General features: G+C 25.4%; 1 protein-coding gene across 1 annotated transcript in view; it reads left to right on the top strand.

Annotated features, from left to right (window-relative positions):
* The first annotated feature begins 440 nt into the window (after positions 1–440).
* LOC103568611 (transmembrane protein 132E) overlaps positions 441–19,860 on the top strand; it is an 85,453-nt gene continuing 66,033 nt past the window's right edge. The window contains exon 1 of the mRNA XM_053741766.1: positions 441–844. Coding sequence (XP_053597741.1) covers positions 811–844 — 34 coding nt within the window. The 5' untranslated portion in view covers positions 441–810. The remainder of the gene's footprint in view (positions 845–19,860) is intronic.

Raw genomic sequence — 19,860 nt, forward strand, 5'->3', positions numbered from 1 at the left:
TGGTGCCTCTCTGCCTCCTCCGCGGGGAGTAGCAGCAGCAGCAGCAGCAGCACCGCGGCTCTACATCAGAGCCACAGCCCGTACACCTCGTCTACTATTTTCTATCTCCCTCGACGTCATCCTCCTCATCGTAATCGCCGTCGTCGCACAGACGCAAACTCAACACAGAATCCTCTACGTCGTGGACGTTGACGGGCGTGCACTTGACGAATACACGTTTTTCATGCTATATCTATGTACCACGTTTATATAAATACATATATATATATACATACATATATTTATTTATTTATTTATTAATTAATATGATTAATTATATAACTAATTGTGAGCGATAAAAAATAATAAATAAATAAATAATAATTATAATTACAAATTACTCTAAACACTTGAGTGAAGATGCTGATTAAATAAATATTTACTATTTTTTTTTATATTAAGATAAAGTATGAAATTATGTGAATGAACTTGAATGTGAGTGACAGTGACACGAGTGTCTGTCGTGTCGGTAGTAACTACTCTGTGAATAAAAACCCGCGGTGACGTTTACGTAGTGTTAAGATAAATATAAGATTATTTTAAATATTTTATATTTTATTATAATTTATCCAAGTGCCAGTGTGTGAATCATTAGTTAAGTTACACATATTTAATATATATGAATACTGGTTTTACTATTACTATTGTTAATTGTAACAAGTAGATGTACATTTCTACAATACTATTGCATACGTGCATACCACAACCATGTGCCCGCATTAATGAAATAACTATTTTAATTTAAATTTGTAATTGTAAATTATATCGACCATGGATTCGTGGATTTTTTTAATATTTATACTCGGTAAGTTTTTTTTTATGTTATAATATTTATTATTTTATTGTCAATGTAATTATATATATATAATTACAGATCATTAAAAATTTACGTGTGAATGTAGCAGACTAATTTAAAACTAAATAATTTAAAAAATAATATTTATGAAAAATGCACTTATTAATTTGAAAATTTTTTAAAAGTGCATTTCTTTTAAATTTTATTTTTTTTTATTATTTACTCTGTTAATAATTTTAAATTTGTCATTCATATAAAAATTATGATCTTGAAGTTAGCAGACAATTAGTAATTTTCGGATTTTTTTTTCAGCAAATAAATTACAAAAAAACAAAAACCAAAAAAATGCAGATGTAGAAAATTTTAAAAACTACAGGTGCAATTCTTTGAAATATTTTTTTTTCACAATTTATTGTTTATAATAGATCTCAAAAATTATTGGATATAAAAATTAAATCTGACAGTAAAGTTAGCAGACATTTGAAATTAAAAAAATTTTTTTTAATATATAAATAATGAAAAAAAAAATATTTCTAAAAAATGCATCTGTCGAAAATTTCATAAACTATATGTGTAATTTTTCAAAATATTTTTTTGTTAAAAGAAATAAAAAATTTTTAAATGTCTGCTAACTTTATTGTCATAGATTAAATTGTAATGATAAAGAAGATATTTAAATTTTGGAAAAAAAATTTAATAAAATGGAGTAATTTATTTTATTAAAAAAAAAAAATAAATAAGATAATAATAATAAAACTATGGATGTAATTACGGCGGTCTTTTTCCATTAGCTGAGCGTCTTGGTCGCTTAAGATCTTGATGATTCTTCACCGGAGGATAGAGTACTGTAGAATGGAGTAGCAGTCGGTGTATGCACCACTGGCTCGTTTATTTTACGCTACAACTACTCCAAAAGTTTATAACTGCTCGTTGCAAGAGACAATGTAAAGCAATGTTACTATTGTTATTTATTTTGTCCTCGTTCTCATCCTCGTCCTCGTCCTCGTCCTCGAAGTCTCAGTACAGGATATTTTTTTTTTAAATTCAAATAGATTACTATGTAAATAAATTTATATTTATATTTATGAGTAAGAGATACTAAGATGAGATGTGTATTATTATTATTATTATATATATATAATATAAATATATATAAATATGAATATAATTGTGTGCATGCTCTGATTCGTGACGAAACTCTTAGACCCGGAATATAACCGCGGGCGAATAATCGTCGATTGAGGTTCTTATTTTGAATCTATGATCTCTGGACTTCTGGATGGAGACAAGACGATATGAGACGAGACGAGACGAGACAAGTAAAGACGAGTTGGGCATTATGCTGATATAACTTTAGAGAGTATCGAATGCTATGGACGTCTGTATGTCCGTTATATCGTTACGATCCATCGAGTAAATTCCCAACTCATGCTAGAATAAGTTGCTTCTACTTGAACAAGTACGCAACCATTACACATAATTTTAATATTATCATTTATCATCTCTATCTCTATCTTTTATTATTAAATCGTTTAGTTAACTTTGGCTTTTTATATATTATTTTTTTCATGAATTGTTATAGTTTTTATTTACTTGGAGATATTTGCACTAAAAAATTTACGGAGTGAATGCAGAGAGGATGATTTTTTATTTATTTTATTCTTGGAGTTAATTTCACTCCGAAGCAGTTTTGAAAAATATTAATTATAAAAAAAATTACTAATACATAGTGAGCTTAGGTCTGATATTTTGACATTTATATTGAGTGCGGAATTAATTACGAGTTCCTTCCATATATTCACGCGAAATGATTTTTGAAAATTGAAAGCAGCTGATAACAAAACTTGCAAAAATATAATTCCACTGAGTCACAGACTATCCAATGACTTACATCAACCATACCATGAGATAATATTTTATATTGTATCAAAATATAAAATATTCCCATAAAAATTATCTCATTACAGCTATTCAATAATTTAATATTTTTACTATGTATTTTATACCCTATGAAAAAAAGTTGTTTGAAAAAAGATATTAAAAATACACAAAAAATATATAAATATATATAAAATATGTATAAAAAATATATTTTAGATATTAGCTAACTTTTGGCTGATTTTCGTATATATTTTAAATATATTAAAAATATATCTTAGAGTACATAAAAAATATAAATATGAAAATATAAAAAATATGTTTTTTATATATTTTTTTCCTAGTTCGTTGGTCAAAATAAAAATATATTTTATATATGCATTTTTTACATTTTCATGTTTATATTTTTTATGTACTCTAAGATATATTTTAAATATATTAAAATATATATGAAAATTGGCCAAAAGTTAGCTATTTAAAATATATTTTACCATATTTTGTTTTTTATAATTTTTTTTCATGGAAGTATATGAAGTTATAATTTAGTGAGTTACTAAAACATTTCATAAATTAAAACATAATATACTAAGTTTAATTATTAACATCTGAATTAATTATTTATTAAAATATTTATGTTTTAATTAACAGCTGTTTCTATAAAATCCGTATTCACTCTGGATTCACTCTCGATTTTTTACAGTGTAAAAATTTTTTACCAAATTCTTAGAGAGGAAATTATTCTAATAAATAATATTTTTTTTTTTTTATTTAAAATGATATGTAATTATATATTTTAAAATTTTAGTAGTCATTAATTAATTTTGTGATGAAGATTAATTTGTGGGCGTGAAAGTTGGATTTTTAATCTTGCGGTACATTTGTCTAATTAATAGAAGTAAAGATTCATTACTTTTTTTTTTTAATCAGAGAAAAATATGAGAAACTGGACCTGGTTTTAAAAAAAAATTATTTTAGTAAAATAAATGAGTTTTTAGATAAGTAAAGCTTGTCATTGTTAAATGTGATATAAATACTAGTGGTGTTCAATGAAACGACGTGCAGACGAGGAATTTTTTCAGCCCCAACACAAGTTTGTAACTATTTTAGTTTACGAGAAAAGTGTACGTACGTAAATAGAATTCTAGAATACTATTTTTTACAGTTCACTTTTCTTAATGATTGGAGATAATTATAGATTATTTTTCATTGAGAATGAATTTTAAAAAAGCCGACGAATTTAAGTTTATACTGATGTCACTTTGAAAGTATTTAAAAATAAACTTTATTCGTTATTTATTTTGTATGACTAAATTTAAAAATTTAAGCCAAGTACCAAATTTACATAAAAGTTAACAAAGACTTTTTGTAGTAGATTTGATTAATTACAAAATTATTTCACCATATTTTCTTGGTACCTTTGATAGTTCAACCAGAATTATGAACTAAAAGTTAGCAAATTTGAATTTTAATAGCAATAAAGATTTTTAATTTTTTAACTTTACATTGAAATCGTAACTAAACTATTAAAAATTTATTCAAAAAATTTTGTAGAAAGTTAAATTTTCTATAAAAAAAGTCTACAATAGTTTTCTTGTAAATTTCATATACTTTTACAGTATAACTGTTAATTAAGTTCTATTAAAAAATATCATTTTTACTACAGGGTAGTTGTTTAATTAGCTGTTAATTATAAATTATGAATTAAATATCTCTTAATTATTATTATTACACGTAAACTGAATGTTTAAATTATAAATATTTATCCGATGATGCACTTCTCTTATTATCTAAATTTTTCATTCCTCGAATTCTATAAATTAACCGGTATATCCATTATTATTTGAATAATTTTTAATTAAAAATTTGAATGCCCATTTGTTAAATAATTTTTCATCCACATATACACTGAAAATACGTTGAAAATATTTAACTTTGTGAATATCTTTATTTAAATTAATTATTTTTATTTTATTTTAATTAATTAAATTAACGGTGATTGAAATGGCGGGCGTACAATTGTGTGATTTTTAAGTAAATTACGTATAATATAAATAATTATTTAAATACCTATCGTACCTATCGAAATTGAAATTTCCACCAGATAATATTCATTAAATTTTTATATTTATTTATATGTAACACATTTTTTCCTTCTAATTTCTACTCGTGAAATTTTTTTTTACACCGATTTAACACCGAACGGTATTAAATTGTCCATTCTTAACACCGCTCTTTTTACAGTGTAGAAAACACCACCTTAAATTTTTTCACATTTCAAAAAATTGGGGACATACTTAAAAGTATGATAGTTTGATGTTTTTACCTAATTAAATCATTAATCATGCACCTTTACAAATATTATAAAAATCTTTATTACATAAGCTTTAAATTAATAATCTGAAAAATTTGCAGCGTGAACGTGTATTAACTTTATGCCTTTGGAGTGAAATTCACTCCGAAGGAGGGTTAATTATAATTTTGAATCTCCGTTTTCAAGTGAAATTAACTCTTAAAAGAAATTAATTTTATTATTAAAATCGCGACTCGGAGTGAATGCAGATTTAACCCATCAACGTTTCCGTTATGAGTATTTTGCTCACAGGATACCATCAAATTATAGGATGTCGCAGTGCAAGCGAGACACTAAAAAAGACGGGAGTACTGAAGGGTTAAATAAAATCCAGATCACTCCGAAATCACTCCGCTGGAAAAACAAAGTCCCGATTTACTCCGTATGCAAAGTGATTTTTTTAAAAACTCCGGAACTCCGAATGGCGGAGTGAATTCAGATTCAAATAAAATTCGTAGTCGCTTCAAATTTACTCCCGATTTTTTTACACTGTACCCACCCTCAATTTTAGTTAAAAAAAGATTATTTAAAGTAAAACAACATATATTATAAAAAGTTCTTTCATTAAAATTATGGCTCCCAACTTCATAAAACGATTAACTTTATTTTCTTCTAGAATTTCCTCGTTGGTTTATTTTTTATAAATCTATTTATCTTTATATTACTCAACATTAAAATAGACATAAATTTTATCAATACAGAAAATAAATATATTTAATTTGAATTAGATTTGTATTGTCAAGAAAGTAACTCAATTTTTCGAACCCACACAAAAGTCCACTTATTTTAGTTCCCTATAAAAGTGAACCTCAAGACCGATAATTAATTCAATAAATTCAAATGCTTGTTAAAATGATCACAAAACCTTAACTAATTATCTTAACGGTCTTCTACCTCTCGATATACCCACAAATCTAATTAGCCAGGCTAAAAAAAGTTAAAAGCTCTATTTTTATTAACTTCCAACGATAACTAGATTTAAAAAATAAAAACCCGAGTCAAAAAACAAATTCTAGTTTAGTCCTCAAAAGCCTCAATTCCTTTGATGATTTATTTGCCACCCAGAAAGTAAATCTCCTTTAGTACTAAAAATCTTTGAGGAGTAAACTAGAATAACTTTCTATACTGCAGTTAAAAAATTTGTGTTAAAATTAACAAAAATCACATGTCTCAAACGGTCCATTCAAATTCTTGTGTTAATTTAAAACATTATACACGAAAAAAAATGATGCTCAAAATTTTAATAGTTTGTAGTTTATTTTCAGTATATTATTTTTAGTATATTCAATACTAATATCAAGCCAGGATCATTATATATTATAAAATGGCTATTATTTATATTTAAATTTGATATACATAGAAGAGCAAAATTTGTAATTTTGTATATTAAAATTAATATGAAAAAAAATCAATAAATTGCTTTCTACAGATATTACTATTTAAATAAGTATAGAAAAATAAAAACAATTAGGAACCGAAAAATTAGTAAACGTACATATTAATATATAAAGACATGTATACGAATTTTTCATTTTATTATTTACCACTTATTCGATATATATATAATAAATTAATTTATAATAACGAATAAATAACATTATATATTAATTATTAGTCAATGGGATAGAATTTATAAAATTAGAGTTAAAAATTTTCAGTATTTTTATGAGCAACAAAATCAGTTTCTAGTTTACTAATTGTTCACTTTATTATTTACTTATTGGATTTATGTATATTGTAAATTAATTTATAATTGATGAATAAATGATATTTTAAGCTAATTATTGATCAGTGATATCGAATTTATAAAATAAAAGTTTGTAACTTTTGCAACTTTTCGGCTGGAAAAGTCAGTATCTAAGATACCAATTCTTAATTTGACCAATTATTAATTTTTAATATATGTTTGCCATAAATTAATTAATTTTCACTAATAAGTTACGTATTTATGCCTAAAAGTAATAATATTTAGTTACCTTTTGAAATAATTGAAAGTAGTTTTTCGGAATCTACAAAAATTAGTAAACTACTTTACATTAAGCACATAATAGTACTAATTATTGATAACAGATTCCACTTCTTATTATTATTTATTAATTTTTTATATTCTGTTTTTCTCATATACTTGTCGCAAACAATAATACAGGTTTAAAACTTGTTGAGATCAGATAACACATTCAACTTTAGTTAAATTTATACTTTATGGTGTCAAATAATTGACACAAAATATTTAACCATTGAAATTTTATACACAAGAACACAAAATGTTCAACTGCATGTTGCCAATCTTAAAATTCAAAATTGATCCTTAAAAAACCTCATTGAGAACTTTGAGACTTAAATCCGAATTTTTTTTTGACTCGGGAATATTTTTTTCCATAGATTTTTTTACGATTTAAAACGTTAATTAGTAATTCCGACACATGCTGACACGTTTATACAGATAAAAAAAAACTAACAATTTTTTATAACTGATATGAGATAGCCAGTTAGGAGGGTTGGTAGGTTGCATCGTGGTCATTGGTCTCGAGTCTGTCACGTACTCACGTGGCGCCTGGGCTAATAAACGAGCGCGACAAGATTCACGAGATGACAACCCATTCTTTTATTTATGTGTCACATGCCAGTGACTTTGAAAAAAAAATGTTTTCATTAATGAATAAAAAAAAAGTAATAACGAAAAATAAAATGAATCACAATAGAAATATTTCTCGTAAAAAAAAACCCATCTATACAATTAAACTTTTTTCAAATTATACGGCCAGATAATATTCGAAGCTAAAAAAAAAGTAATAATAATAATAATAATAAAAATAAAAACCCAAATATATAACTTTCCATTTGATGTATCTATAAAATGAAAAGCTCGAAAGTTTAAACTTTCATTCCGTCAAAAAAGTTATTCCGTTTTCTCCTTAAAATTTTCTAGAGTACAGAATAGATAGAGTGGTATAGAATAGCGGATGCACGGCTGTTCAAGCCCGTTAAACTTGGTCTCTTCATCTCTCACTGTACCACATTCTACCTACACTACTCTCTACTTACAATTTTACTTTTTATTTTATTTAAAAAAAAATTTTTTTTTATACCTTCCTCTCACTATTTTTTACCCTCTCTACTGTACTAGAGATGTGATGATTTTTGTAAAACTCTCGAACTCTTTAAACTTGCCGCTTCCGGAAGCTTCTCTCAACTTTTTGTCTACAATATACTGTAAATAAAAATAAATAAATAAAAGCATTTAAAAGTTAAATAAAAAAAAATGCAATCCACTTTACTTTGTTTTCTTTGTATTAGATGAATAAAAAATTAGCAACAGAAGGGAAGCGTCGAGGGTACAATATATATATACCATATATATATATACATTTTTTTCCCTAAAAAGTCTCGTAAACCCTCTATTGTAGTAGGAAAGTAAAAGAGTGTAGGGTTGTTTCAGTAGTGTAGTGCAGGAGTACACAATATACACTTTAGCAATAGTGTCGTTGTATGGTAGTGAGATTACTTGTATTATATACATTTATATATATGTGTGTACATATGTATAGAGAGTCGGAGAGTAGTCGATAAATTACACACGTAAAGTATCGATACACAGAGCCTTCGACCTTATACTATCATCGGAAAGTTATCAATGTGTCGAATGGTACAGGCATGGTGGTTCGGTGGTTCGTTTTGTATGGTGGGTATGGTGCATCTACTATATTCTATTCTACTCGTTTTACTTTGCCGGCACGGCTTTCGCCACACCCACTCACGAGGACGGTTTCAAACTATGTTTTGTATGGTTCAATGACAAAATCCACGGAATAGTAACCATATACATATATAAATATATATGTACTCATATAATGTATTATAATAAAATGCGGAATACATTGATAAAAAAAATTGGCAAAAATAAAATTAAAATTTAAAATTACAAAGTTACGATTTAAATTAAAGTATTTATTTATTTTTTTATATTAAAACGTGTTATGTTAAAGGGCGAGGTTTGACGGTTGGATTTTAGATTTATTTGTATTTGGGAGATTGTAAATTTTTTAAATTCTTTGAAGAACGAGAGCTGGATTGACTTTGAAATTTTGTAGCCACCAGACTATCGAGTTTACATAAAATATGATAAGAACCTTTTTGTAAAGAATTTTATTTCTTAAATAATTTTACTGTCGTTTTTATTGGGCTATTAATAGATTGGTCAGAATTTAAATTTCGAGATAATAAAAAATTTAATTTCATTTACTATCAAAATTTTCACATTAATTTTAAGTTTTATTAATTGAACTATATTGAGAAGAATATTAAAAATTGATAAATAATAGTAAAAAGTGGAATCTGTTATCAATAATTAGTACTATTATGTACTTAATGCAAAGTAGTTTACTAATTTTTGTAGATTCCGAAAAACTACTATCAATTATTTCAAAAAGTAAGTAAATATTATTACTTTTAGGTATAATACGTGACTTATTAGTGAATATTAATTAATTTATGGCAAACATATATTAAAAAGTAATGTTTGATCAAATTAAGAATTGATATCTTAGATACTGATTTTTCCAGCCGAAAAGTTGCAAAAGTTACAAACTTTTATTTTATAAAATCGATATTACTGATCAATAATTAGCTTAAAATATCATTTATTCATCATTATAAATTAATTTACAATATACATAAATCGAATTAGTAGTAAATAATAAAATGAAAAATTAGTATACTAGATACTGATTTTGTTGCTCATAAAAATACCGAAAACTTTCAACTCTTATTTTATAAATTCTATTCCATTGATTAATAATTAAGATAAAATGTTATTTATTCGTTTTTATAAATTAATTTATTATATACATAAATCAAATGAGTGGTAAATTTTAAAAATTTTTCTATGTTTATTTGAATAGTAATGAATAACTGTAGATAACAATTTATCGATTCTTTTTCATATTAATTTTAATATACAAAATTATAAATTTTTCTCTTCTATGTGTATCAAATTTTAATATAAATAATAGCCATTTTGTAATATATAATGATCCTGGTTTGATTTTAGTCCCGAATATACTAATTTTGAGTCAAAAATAAACTACAAACTATTCAAATTTTGAGCATCATTTTTTTCCGTGTATAAAAATTGAAAAAAAAAAAAAAATGCTACAAGAAACTAAAATTGTAGGCTAATTTTTTTCATAAATTTTAACGTCTTTTAGTGACGTCATTATCAAGCTTTCATAAAAATTGACAAAGGTCTTTTTTGTTATAAATGAAATTATCCATAAAATTATTTATTATCATTTTTATCGTATTTTTAATAGTCGAAAGAATTTAAATTCCAAGCTAAATGTCTCTCCCTACATGTTGAACAGTATGTTCTCTTAAAAAAATTCTTTAATAAATATTTTTATTATTTAACATTATTATTCTTGAATTCAAGCGGCTTTAGGAGATGGTTTTTTTTTCTTTTTTATATTTCGTACACGAATAAACGTTTTAGCCTCTATAGTACGGTCTACATATCGTATCGACAAAGTCATAGATAGTTTTTCTTTTTCATTCTTCCTTTATTTCATTCTTTCTTTCTTTCCTTCTTTCTTTCTTTCAATTTGAAAGCCAATACACAGAAGCTTTTCTTTTGGTATATATAAAGTTGTAGGGTATAGGGTATACTATGGTCTTTCAAGCTTTACTTGTTCAACTCGCTCACAACTCGGATCCCTTTGAACCCTGCGCGATCCCGGAAGCGCGCGCAAGCGGCTTAAAGAGAATTGATTTATTCTAACTATACATGTTTACTATTTTTACAAATAAAAATAAACAATTGAAAAATTTATTATTATTATGATTAATTATTTTTTTTTATACTGCATACTATTTTTTAAATCTAACATTTGCTTATAATTTTTTTGAAATTATTTCTACTACATTTTTAAAACAACTTGTTGTTTACTGTTCATTTATTGTTCCCGCCAGGTAAATTCAATTGTCACCGACAACAAAAATGAAAAAAAAATTTTAACATAAATATTTATGTGTCATACATCGGTTATACTATCGGGTGTAAGTACATATGTACTTACATATATAGATTACCATATTTAATGTGTGATATGAGTGAAGCAAAAGAATAAGTAGTTGATCCAATCAACGATAACTTTCACATAAAATAAGAGTAAAACATGATTATGTATAATTTTTTTTTTTTTTTTTTTAAATTCTAATATTTATTCGACGACGCAATAAATATTTTTGTTTTATGAATTCGTAATTGCAATATTTTATAGAATTTAATTTTTAATAAAAAAAATGTTTAAAAAAAAATTTTTTTTTTTTAAATTATTTACACATAGTGATTTGCTGTCACGTTTTTGAAATAAATATTTGAATAAAAACGAAATTTTATGATCTTGAAGTAAACAGACAATTAATAATTTTTGGATATTTTTCTCTAAAAATATATTGCAAAAAAATAAAAACTAAAAATATGCACATGTAGAAAATTCAAAAAATTACAGATGAAATTTTTTTTAATATTTTTTTTTTTTTATAATTTGTCGTTTTTAAAAAAATTCCCAAATTATCAGACATTGGCTAACTTAAGTATCAATGATCCTGAAGTTAGCAGACAATTAGTAATTTTTGGATTTCTTTTTTAATAAATAAATTACAGAAAAAAAAGTAAAAAAATGCACATTTAGAAAATTTTAAAAACTACAAGTGCAATTTTTTTTAATATTTTTTTTTTATAATTTATCGGTAAAAAAAAAATCCAAAAATTGTTAGACGTTAGCTAACTTCAGTATCATTTAGTATCATACATTTTTTTATCATTGTATTATTGGAGTAGGCAAAAATTATTGAAGAGTTACACAATTTTATTTATTTTAAAAATATTTATAAATCAAAATTCTTTAATCTTGTGTATATTGTTTATTTTATATGACCTTAAATTTAAAAATGTAAGTAAAGTTTTAAATTATTTCAGTGTATTTTTGTAATACATTTGATAGTTAAACCAAGATTTTAAATTAAAAACCACGAGCCCTATATTTAAATATTTTTATAAAAATTTTAAATTCCTTGAACTTTAAATTTAAATTGTGGCTTAACCTTAAAAAATATGAGAAAATATATTGAATTAATTTTGTAGAGAATTTAAGTTTTTATAAAAAGAAGTCTGAAGTCATTTTTTGTCAATTTAATACTTTGACCATAATAAATTAAAGTCCATCGAAAAAAAAAAATATTTTCTACCACTGCAAGCGAACGTTAAATAAATAATTACATATAAATAAATAATTTATTATTTTTTAATCATAGCACGATATTTAAATTTTTAACTAGTTAAATTATTAATAATGCATTTTAAAAAATATAATAATCTATCTTGCATAAAAGTACACTCGATTTCCAAAACGTAAACTTAAAAAAAAATTTTTCTATTTGAATTGAATGTAAAATTCAACAAAAAAAATTTTAATATAAACTTTGTACGTTTGGAAGATGAATTCAATTTCTATGCCAATTCCTAGTGAAATCAAGCAAATCTTTCTTAAGCCAACCTAGTTTTTTATAAGTGTTGTTTTGCGGACACACTAAAAATATGGAAAAACTAATAAATTAAAAACTAGGTACATTTTGTTTACAGTTCAAAAGCTCTTCAACTTTGAAACAACAAAGTTTACAAGTACGCATTATGTATTTCTTCCCATTAATTCCGCGATGTCTAGAAAAGATTTAGTAGAAAAGCTTAAAAAACTTAGAAATAATATTATTTTTTATGTCCGAAAATAAATTGAGCCAGCAAAAGTAATTAGTCATTCCCGTTATAAATAAACAAGCAATAGGTCATTTAACTTAATAATCTTTTATTGCATACGACATTTTATTATATGAGATAGCAGCGGAAATGGTCAATACGAAAAGGCGTTTCCCACTATTACAAAAGTCTTCACACGAGTGGATCATGTATGTAAGTATGTGTACATATATATCTATATATATGTGCATGTTACATTCCCTGGCTCGTATCCACAATCTCGGGGCCACAGATCGAAAGGTCGGAGTGATAAATTTTTTTTTTATTTTACTTTTTTTTTTCCCGGAATCGGAACCACGGGAGAACTCGGATGTGCACATGTGTCGTATGTAGATGTAAATTTATATATATGTATATATGAGAGTGTATCTATATATGTCCATATATATATAAAGATATATACACATATATATGAAGTAACAGCCCGCATATTCGGGGGAGACTAACGAATTTATTGTTGAGTTAATTCCACATCTGGTTTGCTGGATCCAGCTTATTGTCCCACTCGACTTTAATTTATTGCTTTCTCTCATTCAATATCTCATATCAATTTTTTTTTACACTATATATTTCAGGCATTGTCCTTAGTCCACAACAAACACTTAAAGTATCACAAAAGATAAAAAAAAATCTTATAAATTTTATTTTCTCAATAGAAAATGATTTTATCAGCCAGTAAAACCTTAATCTTTATTCTACCTCAAACATCAATAATCTTATCTTGAATGTCAGCTGACTGTTTAGTTGGTCAAAAAATAAAAAAAAAAATAAAACAGACGAAAAAACATTTTTTCTTCATCCAATTAAAAAAAATCTTTGGGTATAATATTTTTCTTGGATGGTCTTTTATGTTGGTGCAGCGTAGCATTGTGTAGGCGCAGATTTTTCGATGCGGGAAAAAGGAATAATAAGAAAACAGCTAAGAGAGTAGTATGGGGAAAGGCCCCCGGATGGGCCGTAAGAGACCAGATGGCTGTTGTAAGAAAAAAAGTTTTAAAAAAAAATCAAGGAGGGGTAAATTCTCCCCCAGTTCTTGTGATGGGAGATGCTGTAGTGGTGGGTCAGCGTCGAATGGAGCTAAACTTTAAACTAAAACTCGTATTCACTGTGCAACTATTATATACAAATACACAAACCCCAAATGTCATGTATATATATTTAGTTATATATGTACTACTCTAGTGACTCTTTATAACATCCCTTAAATTGTGTCGAGGGTAGACCACATATAAAATTGAGTATATTTTATACAGTATATATAAATATATATATATATATATTTACTTCAACTTCAAGCACTCAAAATATTTTATCACTAAATCCAGTTACATTAATTTACTACCGTAATTAATATTTATTTATATTTAACGAGCGTAAATAATTTATTAGACAAATTAGAAATTTTTATTTCATATATCATTTTAATTATTAATTTATGTATATTATATATACATGTATATTATATATACATGTATATATATCAAAGGTGAAATTTATATGGGTATGAGCTTTGTGAAAAGATTATTTCTAACGAGGTGAGAGTTTGGTGCATGAGAGATTCAGCGCAAGTTACTCAACTGGATTGCGCGAAAACTAGTATGGATTTCTCGAAAAGTATATTCATATGGTTAATATAAATGTATTTTTATGTTTAATATATATTTGTAGGAGTTTTAATTGGTTATTAAAAGTTTTATATTTTAATGTTAATAATTAAATATTTTTTTTTTTTTTTAATATATTTTTATTTGCAAATTCTTTAGTAGATTTCACAGAAATTCTACTATTGTATTTGTACTCATGATGCAACTTTACAAAAATTTTATCATTTTTTGTACCAACTAGTCGTGTAGATTCAAAAAAACCACATATCTACTTACACACAAATGCACGCACCCACACCCGCATATATATATATATATATATATATATATATATATATATATATATATATATATATATATATATATATATATATATATATATATATATATATATATATATATATATATATATATATATATATATATCTTGAAATCACTGAGAACACATTTTTTTTTTAAAAGCTTGAAATTAAAATGGAAATAACTTGAAAACAATGCGGAATTTCAACAAACTTTAACTGAGATAATTTGTAGGAAATAAAATTGTGTACAAAAAAGATTCTATAACATTGTATAATAAATCTGATAGTAGTGCTGAAAAAGTTAAATAATACTAGAATTTACTGTGAAGCCAATTTTGACCTTGAATAATTTTTGAAATTTTAAATTTTACGAAAAATGATAAGAGACATTGTTTGTAGATCTTTTAATTTTCAACAAAAGTAGTCATTGTTTTTTCCAATACACTGATTTGCTGATGAGTGATAAAATTCCAAAGTTAAAAAAAAATTTCCCATGTTATTCAAACAGGAAATAGAAAATTGCCATGCGGGAGTTGATGATTTTAAGCTCAAATTCTGATAGTATTCATTTTTCGTCATTTCCAACAATATTTTTGATATTATGAAGAAATAAAAAAAGGCGATTTTTTTTAATCAGTCTAATATATATACGATACAGCATACTGTTCTCTCACGATATCGACCACAATTCCACATTGACCTTAATGAAACTTCATATGGCTATTATTTAGTTTAAGTGTTTGGTTCAGTTTGAAAATGAGTTAAATTGACCAGAAAGATTAGAAGTTATGATCGTTTTAAATTTTTGAATTTTTCCAAAAAATCTACCTTCGTTGATTTATCACCAAAGAACTTCTGAATCGCGGTGGTTAGCATCTTCTATTTAATCCAATTGGCTTTAATCTGTGCTGAACCGTAGCATTCAAAATCTTGAATAAAAGAAACTCAAATTTTTAATTTTTTAAGAAATTAAAAAATTTCGAGAACTCTAAAGTTTTTGGGCTAAAACTTATGAGAATTTTTTTTTTTACCGTATACTCTAATTTTTCAAAAACTGGGAGTGAAACGAAATCAAATTCTTTTGATATACATAGATTTTATAAAAATATTTCCTATAATATATTGGAAGCGGTCCACTAATTTTCTCTCCATGAAGGAAAAATTGCTAAGCTAACATACGAAAAGTTCCTATCCCGACGTATGAAATATTTCGACAGTTTTTTTTCCTTATGTTCAAATATCGTATTTTTTCAACAGACATATGGGAGGTTATGAGTCTTTCGAGTCACATGTATAGGAGGATATTTGCTAATATGTAGCTATGGGTCTACGTATAGATGTACGTGCGTACGTACGAATTGGCAATATCTTTCTTCAAAATATGCCGATTTGAATAATTTTGGAGGTGATTGAAGATGGCGCTCAAATATTATTGCTGATTAAATTTTTAAATGAATTGACCTAGTCTAAATTATTTAGAAAATAAATTTTTTTTTTGAAACAGGAATACGCTTTATTTATTTTGACGTAAAAGTATGATAATTGAGTTCTGAAACTTTTTTTTTATGAGAATGTTTCAATTTACGGCGGATAGATAACAAAAAACTATATTTATTGAGAAAAAATTTTTATTTGTTTCATCGGTTTGCAAGTCATAAAAGCAGTGATAGTTTTATTTATTTATTTTTTTAAAAAGTATTATTTGTTTTTCATGTCAACTCATGCATCTTTTTTAAATGAAAGTTATGCAGGGTGGCCACAAACCGGGAATTTAATGCAACCGGGAAATATTATGAAAATGCCAGAGAATTTCGAAAAGTATGCGGGAATTAAATTGCGACAGTTCAAAATTAAAAAAATTTTCAATAGTACACTAGTTATAAAAATTACGGGATATTAAAAAAATTTCGAATTTTAAAGTGATTTTCAACAGGTTGTGACTCGAAGGAAAATGGTCGTATGACAAAAACAAAAAAGGCAAATTGTAGCTTCAAGTGTCTAGTTTTCTGATCTGGTCGTAAAATTTTTTTATTATATGCAGTTCCGGAGTAATCCTAAGAAAACTATCGAAAAATAAATTTACCAAATTTTTGCTCTTCTTATAATCGGTCTTCGAGCTTCAATAAATTTTTTTCGATAATTATCATTGATTTTTGATTGCTCTAGAACCGTGCATAATAAAAAATTTTCAAGATCAGATCAGAAAACTAGACACTTGAAGCTACAATTTGCCTTTTTTGTTTTTGTTGTACGACCATTTTCCTTCGAGTTACAAACTGCTGAAAATTACTAAAAAACTTGAAATTATTTTAGTATCCCTTAATTTTTGTAACCAGTGTATTTTGAATTTATTTAAATCATAAAATTTCTTATTAAATATTTTAACTCACATATTTTTAACATCGAATAATCAAAAGTAGGCAATGTTAATTAATTTTATTGTCATTTTTTATGGTTTCTCGCATGATTTAATCATCAAATTTAATTATTGAAAATGAAAATATAATAAAAACTTTGAATATCTAAATGATACGAATAAAATTTCTAAATCAGGGACAAATGTGAAAAACCTTACTGGAAAATCTGGAAATATCAGGGAATTTTGAAATCATTTTTTTGTGGCCACTCTGTTATATTTTTAACAATAAATTAATTTTTTTTACCTTTTAAAATATTTTACACAGTTTAATTTAAATTAAAACAACGTTTATAAGAATAAATTTGAATTAAAAATTTAATTAACCTAATTAATTATTCCACAAATTATTCAAATTCTCATATTTTATTTCCTGAAAAATGAAGTTTAAAATGTCATAGAATGTGCCAGTGAAAAAAGGGAATAGTGATTTAAGCAAAATGAAAAAATTACATCGTATCATATTTCCCTAGACAATGAAAATAATAATCAATACTAATGATATTAAATCGTACGAATGAGTTTGCTGGGCAGATAATTAATTTATAGATTCACTGGTTCAACAAATTGGTCGATTGGCGTTGTAGCTTTATCGTTTAGTCTCCTTCTCATTCGCCCTTTCAATTCAGTAACATCTATCATTCTCTTTTGCCTACTCCTTACTCCTCTCTGTACACTCCCCAGTGATGCTCTTCAACTAGCCCCTCTTCAATCTCCTCATCCTCCCTTTTATCATCCTCTCTTACTCTCGATCAATTTGTTCGTGAGCTCTTTGTGCCAACAGGGGGATGTTTAACGACGATTAGTGTGTGTAGAGCCCCGCAGTCAATCAATCTGTTGACCATATTGACATTAGGTTCAAACATATATATATATATATATACTTATTTATTTTTATTTTTATATAATATCTGTCATTGAGGTTTTGACATTTAAAAAAATATAAAATAAATAAATATAACTTATAGACGTCGCGACTTGTCATTAAAAATAAAATTAACGTCGCGTCATATTATTTATTCATTTTAAAGTAATTCGATTCATTAACTTTAAATTTTGAATTTTAATTCGAGGTTAAAACACTATTTACATTAAATATACTAATTTAATTTTTTAACTCTAAAATAATAATAAATAATTTTAATTTGCTGCAATAAAAAAAAATAACAAATATTTCTCATTAATGAAATTGTAAAAGAAAAAAATTTATAAAATATTTGAAAATAACCATTTTACAATAAAATTGATAAATTTACTCTAAAATCACGGCTGCCCAATTTCAAACACACAGTAAGGGGCAAATTTTTTAAAATCAATTTTTTAGTATTTTTAGTTCCACTGGGGTCTTGTGGACATGATTTACACGGAAAAAACAGAATATTAGAAATGAATAAATAATAGTAAAAAGTGGAATCTGTTATCAATAATTAGTACTATTATGTACTTAATGCAAAGTAGTTTACTAATTTTCGTAGATTCCTAAAAACTACTATCAGTTATTTCAAAAAGTAAGAAAATATTATTACTTTTAAGTATAATAAGTGACTTATTAGTGAATATTAATTAATTTATGACAAACATATATTAAAAAGTAATGATTGGTCAAATTAAGAATTGCTATCTTAGATACTGACTTTTCCAGCCGAAAAGTTGCAAAAGTTACAAACTTTTATTTTATAAATTCGATATTACTGATCAATAATTAGCTTAAAATATCATTTATTCATCATTATAAATTAATTTACAATATACATAAATCGAATAAGTGGCAAATAATAAAATGAAAATTTAGTATACTAGATACCGATTTTTTGCTCATAAAAATACCGAAAACTTTTAACTCTTATTTTATAAATTCTATTCCATTGATTAATAATTAACATAAAATGTTATTTTTCTGTTATTACAGATTAATTTCTTATATGCATAAATCGAATAATTGGTCAATTTTTTAAATTTTTCTATGTTTATTTGAATAGTAATGAATAACTGTAGATAGCAATTTATCGATTCTTTTTCATATTAATTTTAATATACAAAATTACAAATTTTTTTCTTCTATGTGTATCAAATTTTAATATAAAAAATAGCCATTTTGTAATATCTCATACAAAGTCGCTGTTAATGGAAAAAATGCCGTAGATCGGCCGATGTCTGACTGCCGTCACTCGGCCAAGCATAGGCAATTAGTAATGGGCCAAGCATGGTTAAGTACCAGCAGCCGTTTAATATTTTGAACGACGCTGCCGATGGCTGGCCAATGAATGGCTACTTATGACTGGCCGAATATCGGTTCGCAATGTTAGGATACTGTTAGTGAATCAGTGGTCCATGACTTTGTCAAATAAAAAAATCTACTAATCAATTATTAATTATACAAATAACTTATCATTATAGTTTTCTTTAATTAATAATTATTTTTTTTTTTGGATTTAAGCTAATTTTTAATCAATAATATATTTTAATTTTCCGATTAAAGTTATTTACAACTAACAATTAAAATATTTTTTAGTTCGTTATTATTTGCAACCAACAACCGCAATTTTATAACGTTATTTTTAAAAATTAATTTAATAAAAAAATAATACATACATTTTTATAATAAATGTCATTTTTAATAATGGTGGTTGAGCAAGATATTTCAACTGGATTCTTGATAAAT

This window comes from Microplitis demolitor, chromosome 9 (assembly GCF_026212275.2).
Source record: "Microplitis demolitor isolate Queensland-Clemson2020A chromosome 9, iyMicDemo2.1a, whole genome shotgun sequence".
In the NCBI taxonomy this organism is placed as follows: Eukaryota; Metazoa; Arthropoda; class Insecta; order Hymenoptera; family Braconidae; genus Microplitis; species Microplitis demolitor.